This window comes from Sebastes fasciatus, chromosome 15, assembly GCF_043250625.1.
Source record: "Sebastes fasciatus isolate fSebFas1 chromosome 15, fSebFas1.pri, whole genome shotgun sequence".
NCBI lineage: Eukaryota > Metazoa > Chordata > Actinopteri > Perciformes > Sebastidae > Sebastes > Sebastes fasciatus.
This window is the reverse complement of record NC_133809.1, coordinates 6,251,623-6,259,934: the sequence shown is the minus strand read 5'-3', so window position 1 is coordinate 6,259,934 and position 8,312 is coordinate 6,251,623. Positions and strand designations below refer to the sequence as shown.

At 36.9% G+C, this 8,312-nt stretch overlaps 1 long non-coding RNA gene and 1 gene segment (V, D, J or C); one reads left to right on the top strand and one right to left on the bottom strand.

Moving 5' to 3' along the window:
- Positions 1–8,312, bottom strand: part of LOC141783544 (uncharacterized) — a 67,570-nt gene that overhangs the window by 10,945 nt on the left and 48,313 nt on the right. Inside the window, exons 2-3 of one of the 2 annotated variants that reach the window (XR_012597287.1) lie at positions 7,559–7,651; positions 5,426–7,355 (exon numbers count right to left, since the gene is read on the bottom strand). This is a non-coding gene — a long non-coding RNA (uncharacterized LOC141783544). Of the gene's footprint in view, positions 1–5,425; positions 7,356–7,558; positions 7,652–8,312 lie in introns of those variants that run through there. The other variant, XR_012597288.1, reaches the window with a different exon arrangement.
- On the top strand, positions 150–3,419 carry LOC141784017 (T cell receptor beta chain MC.7.G5-like). The segment is given in 4 exon segments: positions 150–1,619; positions 1,816–2,229; positions 2,345–2,451; positions 3,179–3,419. Coding segments are annotated over 4 exon segments (606 nt in total).

Genomic DNA, 8,312 nt, shown 5'->3' with positions numbered 1-8,312 from the left:
TTATTAACCATTGACAGTATTAACTATCTGTCTAAATAATGTTTAAAGATGCTTTACAAAGTATTTATTAACCATTTAACAAGGTGTTATAATCATCACTTGCAACTTTATAATATCCATCCAAATAATGTTTATAGACAGTTTACAAATAAATTATTGACCAATCCAGTTACTGAGCTAAATAATCCTAAAATAGTCAGAAAAGCATGTGGATGTTTAAAAGGTGAGTGTTAGCGAAGGAACATTTGACACTTTTGCAAACTAAGGCAGCTTAAAGTCAAAGTCTTTACATGTCAGAGAGTCAGAGAGTGACAAAGTTGGAGTATTTTCAAAGTGTCCCAGATAAAGAGAGGCAGTAGGAAGAGTTTTTGTAACAGTCGAAGGTCTCTGTGCTCCTACAACGAGGCTTACTTTGGAGCTGGAACTAAACTCACTGTTTTAGGTAAGAAAACCTGCAACAAAAACATCTCACAGAGGATGATTCACAGCTTATTTGTATGTTAAGATTATAGGCAATATTGAGAATATGTTTTATATACATTTTATTTGATGGTAGTGAACAAAGTGTACTCATTTTAAAGTTAATGCAGAAGTTAGTTTATGTTGGTAAAAACAAGCATCGTCTAAGTCGTGCAGCAATAAATCACTTGGCTGTACGCCCAGATTACTCCTCTCACAGCGACTTCTTATCATCTCTGTGAAACACTGTGAGTCAGTCAGAAGCTTACTTTGGAGCTGGAACTAAACTCACCGTTTTAGGTAAGGCAGTACATTTTTTTCGATATATACTGACATAATATATCAAAAGATATAGAAAATGATATCAAATTTGTTTAATCGTATGCTGTTAAATGGACCTTAGTTCAGCAGTTTAATAATGTCAAGATTTCATTTGGTAGAAGCATTTCCTCGAGTTTTGTGTGCACAGTTAAAAGCTTATCTGAAAACGAGCACAAAGACAGTTTCCAGCTCTCAGAGCTGAAAAAGCTCGAGCAGTTTTTCTGCAGCCTTGTATCAGTGTGAACTACGATCCTGCTTACTTTGGCAGTGGCACCAAACTGACAGTGTTGGGTAAGAAAATTATGAAAAATCACGTGCAGAAATGTTTGTATTGTGATCTTCTCTTAACTTAAACCTGAGGATTATTGTGTTAAGTGAAGTTTAGGGTTGTTTGAATGTCTTGTTTAGTGATTTGCTAAAGCAGCATCGTGTTGCTGTGCGTCAAAACTGCAAAAGAAAACGTAAAGTTTGAGATAAATCTCTTTGTTCTATGGCACAAAGTTTAGTCTAAGTGCCAGACTACAAATGCATTATTTTTAAGCTTTCAGAGGATGTCATTATAAACATTTTCTCAGTTGCTAAACAGATGGTAAAATTTAGTTTTTGCTTCCTTGCATTAAAACGTGCATGAAATAATGGATTTAATGAGTCTATGATTGGGATCCATGATTGTACTTTATATGTATGTTAGTGAAAAACTCATAAATGCTGTAAAAAACAACAACAACAAGTTAGAAGTTAAATCAGCCACTGTAGACGGTTTTTCACATGTGAGACAGCGATGTGTTCAGACACTTATCCTGCTGATTTTGGAGAGGGAACCAAACTAACAGTTCTCGGTAAGATCACCTCATAAAACCAAACATTTATCTGAAGATAAGACTTGTTAAATCTTCTTCCTGTAATGTTTTATTTGTGTTCAGTCTTTTTGTACCCTGATGTTCATGTGTAAATTCTGGTATCAAGAGGTCATATGTAGATTAGAGTCAGCTAAAGGCAGTTTTAATTTAGTGATTTCTGTCCTTTGTCCTGCAGAAAAAGATCTTAATATCACTGGACCGACAGTGAAAGTGCTTCGACCTTCACCAAAGGAGTGTCGAAACAAGAAGACCCTTGTGTGTGTGGCCAGTGGTTTCTACCCGGACCATGTCGGTGTATTCTGGGAGATCGACGGGAAAAATGTCACCGCTGGTGTGGCGACTGACGAAGCTGCCCTGCGTGAAGGCAACACGACTTACACGATCACCAGCAGGCTGAGGGTCTCTGCCAAAGACTGGTTCACACCCACCAAAACATTCACCTGCAAGGTCAGCTTCTACAATGGGGAGTATACTAGAAATGAATCAAAATCAATCAAAGGAGAAAATGGTAGGTTTCATTTAGAACTCAGAAATGACCTAAATACATCAACAATCGTCTGTCCTCGTCTAATCTATTTCTTATTCTTCTAACAACTGTAGGAGATCTCATGACAAGAGGTAAATATATTCTTTTAGTTTGGTCTCCACATGGATGTTTCCTCTTTGAATCATGTCCCTGATGTAAATGTTTGACCTTCCTGCAGCGAAATATCTGAAGATCACACAGAGCGCCAAACTCTCCTACGCTGTTTTCATCATCAAGAGCAGCATCTACGGAGCCTTCGTAGCGTTTCTGGTGTGGAAGCTTCAGGTTTGTTCTACATGATCTCCATGTTTCACCTTTTATCCAACAAGCTCACTTATTCTATTATTCATCCCAGTGATTCCCAAAGTGAGGTCCGGGGACCCTCTGGGGTCCGTGGCACTCTGCCAGGGGGTCCGTGAAAAGTTTTCAGATTCATTCATTTAAATTATCATGTGATTATGTTTTTATAAAAGGCTTCATAGTTCAACAAATAATATTTACATTCACCCAGGAGACCGCCGTTTGTGTCCCGTGTACAAAAATAAACGTTGACTTACGCTTGTTACGCAACATTTTACGCAACGTTGTGTAACATAAAGTTCTTTTACGTGACGTCGTTTTACGTATATTTAATTAAATATTCGTTGCTTAATCTTCTTCTCAATAAAAGTTTGTCAGATGATCTAAAAGATTATTATTGCTTATTTATTGAGTTTGATAATCTGTCCTAAACATGATGATCAACTTGACAAACAGTATGCATCTAAACCTAGAAAAGTCTCTGCACTAATCTTCATTTCAGACTAAAGTTTTAAAGAAGCAAAGATTAAGCCGATATATCATAATATCAGTGAGTCGCTCCATTCCCCCTCCTCGTTTTCCGTAACGTTTCTCTATTCTCCATCTTGTAAGGGTCCTGAAAAACCTCTGATTTATCAGTTATATAAAACCGGCTTCGTACATTTTAATATGTGAATGAACGAGCTCATTGTGTCCTTTCTGTCTGTTGCAGAGTCCAGCTGGAAAGCAGAACAACTGAGAGCTGAATAAACCATCTTTATCGTGGTTTCTGTAAATAAAGTTTGGAGAACATTGTGGTTATATTTCCACAGCTTTGTATGTCACAGCATATTTGCATTCATATATAAATGCATTCAATGTATACATTTAAGTTTAAATTCTTTTCTTTTGTGGTTGTGAACTATTTGATGCTTTATTTTCTTCTCAATAAAAGTTTGTCAGATGATCTAAAAGACTGAGCGACTTATTGATTTTGATAATCTGTCCTTAAAATGATGATCAAGTTTATATACAGTATGGATCTAAACCAGAAAAGCTCATGCATTAACCTTTATTTCAGACTTCTTGTGCTGATATGCAGTCAGGATACCATCCCCCCCTCAGTGCTCTCACATCTCATCCGACACTGAACATCACTTTTTCCACAGATATTGTAAAAGCTAAAAATACCTCACACTATCTGCCTCTTTTCTGAGAAATCAGTTATTTCTCACCTACATGATGTTGAAACATCTCAGTTGTTCAGGGAAACTTCATAAGCAGGTTCATTTGAGTCAGAACATTTTCCAATAAGCAAACTGAGAGGCGACTTAAATCTACTAAGTACTTGATCAATTAAATCTACAAATTCAATTTTTAAAATTCACTTGACCTTATTAAAGTGGATTTATTTAAGTCATATCTAGTTTCTCCACTCTTACACAAGTGAGAGAAGTTTATGACGGTTTACATTCTCTTCATGAATAAAGAAGTTTATTCCTTCAGTTCAAACAGCGTCGGTAGGAAAGTAAATGTCAGAGTGTGAGTCCACCACACAACAACAGGAAGTCACCGTTCTCATCTGTGTAGAGAAGAAGGTCAAAGCTGTTGTTGTAGAGAGCGACAGCAGAGGAGAGGATGTGGTCACAGAGCAGCCTGCAGATCCTTCTCTGTGCTGAGAAATGACGAAGGTGCAACCCTCCTCTTCACCACAACCTCCGGCTCACAGAGCGCAGCTGCATCTCTGCACCACCACCAACCCCCCCACACTGCACGTCTCTGAGCAAACAGCTGGAGAACTTCACTTTCTGTGTCAACTGAAGTTACACAATGACACATAAATGTGTGTTATATCTCGAACAACAGCTGCTCACTGTCCTCTGAATGTTTTTATGTTGCAGTAGATAAGAGATGGAAACTAAATTTAGTTGCATTCACAGACTAAAGACAACTATCACCAGAAAATAAACTAAATAAACAAAAAACGGAGGGTGTTTCATAGTAAATTCCTCTATAAATCATCTTCCTATTAAGCACTACTATAAGACACAATAAATGATTCACATCATGGTCATTTACTAAATGCTTCTAAATTGTTCTCCATCAAAATTATATATATTTTTTATCAGTTAAGACCCCAGTGGGACTCAAACTGAGGAATTACATGTTTCTATTTTGTTTCCTTGAAAAACATGTTTGTGCTTCATCAAGTCGCATAAACAGGAAACAACGTAAACATGGTGTCTGACATCTGTGAGCTACATAATTATATCTCTTTACAAGTTGTTGTTTTCTAAATGTTTGTTAGGAAATACAAGTTCGCTCTCTCTCTGCATTATTTGTAAAGTCTCAGAAAAAAAAGGTAAAGACAAAATGGCAAAAATGATACGTTCCTTTTCTAATAAACCATATTTCAAGATATAAACTAAGTGAGCAACATGAGCAATCTGAGAAACAGTAAATGCTCCCCGATAAATTTGTCATTTTCATAATGGGGTTTTGTATTGGAGCTAAACTAGACGGCTGAGCTGAACCAGAAGAGTCCAGGATGAAACCTCAGACCTGCTGCAACAAAAGCATCCAGACTGCACAGAGCCATCATGCTGAGAGACGCCATATTATCACTTTCAATCTGCTGGTTTAATCTAAAACCATCATTATCACAGGTTTATAGACACTATTAAACAAAACTGAAGTAGAGATTTTACTTCAGAAGTAAGTATTTATTTAGAAATAGATAACTCATCTTATAATAGTGGTCTGAAAGTTTCCAAATGAGGGTTAACTGTAGAGCTGCAACGATTAATCAATTAGTTGTTAACTATTAAATTAATCGCCAACTATTTTGATAATCGATTAATCGGTTTGAATCATATTTTAAGAAGAAATTATCTGATTCTAGCTTCTTAAATGTGAATATTTTCTGGTTTATTTCCTCCTCTATGACAGTGAACTGAATCTCTTTGAGTTGTGGACAAGACATTTGAGGACGTCATCTTGGGCTTTGGGAAACACTGATCAATTTTTCACCATTTCCTGACCTTTTATAAACCAAACAACTAATCGATTAATCAACAATGAAAATAATCGTTAGTTACAGCCCTAGTTAAATCAATTTAAAATGTTAAATGTCAAACAGACGTGAGGGTTAATAGATGCTATATAGTATATCAATAAAACTTGACTAGTATAATGATTTAATACAATTATAAAACATAAGGTTGAACAAACATATATAAAATGTCTATATCTGTGACATCATCAGCCTTACTGATACTGCTCGTCTGGCACACCTGGTATTACTATCAGAGGTTTAGAGCAAACCCAAAAACTTGAAAAGGCGAATAAGCCACATTTGTATTTTAGGAAGTTTAAATAAGGAGGCTGCAGGTCTCTGTTTAACTTCCATATTAACTTCTCTGACTGGACAGATGATGTTTGGTTGATTAAACTGCAACAAGAAACAGCAGATCTAGAAGATTCCAGCTGTTTATAGACTCCAGCAGCTAGATACAAAGATAAACCACATTATTCAGTTTCAAGCAGCCGAATGAGACTCTTCATTTGTCATGTTGAACGACCTCTTGTGGTGCAAACCCAAACATCAAGGTGTGTGTAGGATCCAAACAGTAAAAAAATATTTTTATTTAATAATAAAACAATTAGACAAAGATAAATAATACAGAGTCTAAATAAAAGAGAGAAGCTCCTTCTATGTGACAGAATCAGCAACAATTACAGCCCTGTATCAGTGAAATATCATAATATTGAGGTTCAAACAGAACAGCAGATATGGAGCAATGTCACAGGTGTAGATTTACTGGATTTATATTTGAAATCATTTATAGTAACCTGAAAGATAAATCATAGTGACCGTCTAGAAAACAGAACAGCTTCATCACAATGTTCAGTGAATAACTTATTTTAAAGATGGCTGATGTTGGCTTCATCACATTTAACTGACTTCACAAGTTCACTCCAAAATCCCTTAAAGGGGACATATTATAAAAAAATGAGATTTTCATGTTTTTTTATTATAAAGCAGGCTTAAGTCCTATATAAATACTGTGAAAGTATCGAAACGCTCAATCCACAGAGAAATACACACAGTCCGTATTCAGAAACTCTGCATTTGAAACAAGCTGTCAAGATTTCTGCCCATTTGTGATGTCACAAATCTACAATATTTAGACCCTTGACACAATTTTAAGCATAAATATTCTAAATGTGTCCCAGTTTATTCCTGGTTGCAGTGTATGTGAATGTCATCAACTGACAGGAAGTACACGAACCCAAGCTGTTGCCTAGCAATTCAATCCTGTTGCAATTCCTTCGCAATTCCGTTGAAATGCGCTAAAACGGAGCGTTTAAGACAGAGGGTGAATACAGGCATATTGAGGCTGACAGTATGAGGAAAATAAAGTTTTTTTTAACATTACAGCATGTAAACATGTTCTAGTAGAAACACAAAATACAAGTATGAACCTGAAAATGAGCATGATATGGGACCTTTAAATCACGTTCGCTGAATGTGTCTGTTTATGAGTCGCAAGAAATCGTAAAACTACCTTGTAGAAGAAGTTTACCGGTAAAGTTAAATACCAGCCCAAATGAAAAGTCTTTCTTTAGGAGTCACACAAAGTCATACGTTATGATTTAGGAGTAACATCTGTGTAACAGAACCCAGATCTGTTAAATTGAGCAAAATGTTAACAGAGTCTGGCAGTCACTGGACTCCAACAACTCCACTGTGTATTTTCTCAACAATTCGCCGTCGGAGAGCGGTCCCCCATGTGTCTGACGTTATTGGTTGCATGTGAGGCGTTTCAGGGCTGAGATCCGTTCACACTGATGTCAGATATGGGCCATGTCAAACACGAATGTGAACAATCTTGTCAGAAACATCGGATCTAGGCAAAACATTTGAATATAGCATTAAGCCCTGTAATATGAACGTAGTGGACACACAGTACACTGGTGTATGTCAGGCTCAGCTCTTCACTGTGACTTTGCTCACGTTTCATCAGTCTAATCTGCACTTCAGCAGTCTCTATACATGGCTGTAGAGTGTTAGCATGTTGACATGTTGTGACAAGATGTGACTAACACTCACCCTGGCCTCTGAGTTGCTGCCGAGTGGAGGCTGTACATGAGGATACACCAGACTTCAGCTCGACGACTATCAGGAGCCCTCTGCTGGATGAACCTGCAACACAGCAGACAGTCAGAGCTAGAATACAATCAAGGCACAAACCAAGGAAGTTCATTTTTCAAGTATTGTGCCTTTAAATCACAATCAGACATACAAGCAGAATAGGAATCTGATACCACTTACTACATTACAGCATCAAGTCTGCAGTTGTAAATATACAGTAAATAAGATAATCTGCAGGTCACTTCCGGAGTTAAGATTTCTAATTGTCTATTTGAGGTGTTTTGAATTAAAGAAAATGTAACTCAAGCGATGCATTTTAACTTTAAGTGACAAGTTATCAACAATTGTTTTTTGCAAATTTCTGTGAAATGGAAAAAAACAACTTTTCATGGTAAAAATTCACAAAACGTTTACTCTCTGAATGCACCAACAGTATTTCTCACATCAGCAGGGGGAGACAAACTTCAACATATAAAACAAAGAGAGAACAACTAACACTGGAATAGATAACATCATCAACACAGTGCTAATGACGTTAGCTGTGCTGTAGATAACTGACACCTCCCCTGTTCATTATGATGTAACAGTGATGTGCTCTGGTCTACAGGTGCTGAGCTGACAGGACCTGAACAAAAAGCTGATCATAGAGGGTCACATCGTCTTTAACATGATGTTAATGCTTTTCATAGTTTGCTTCTTCCGTCTGCCGTGG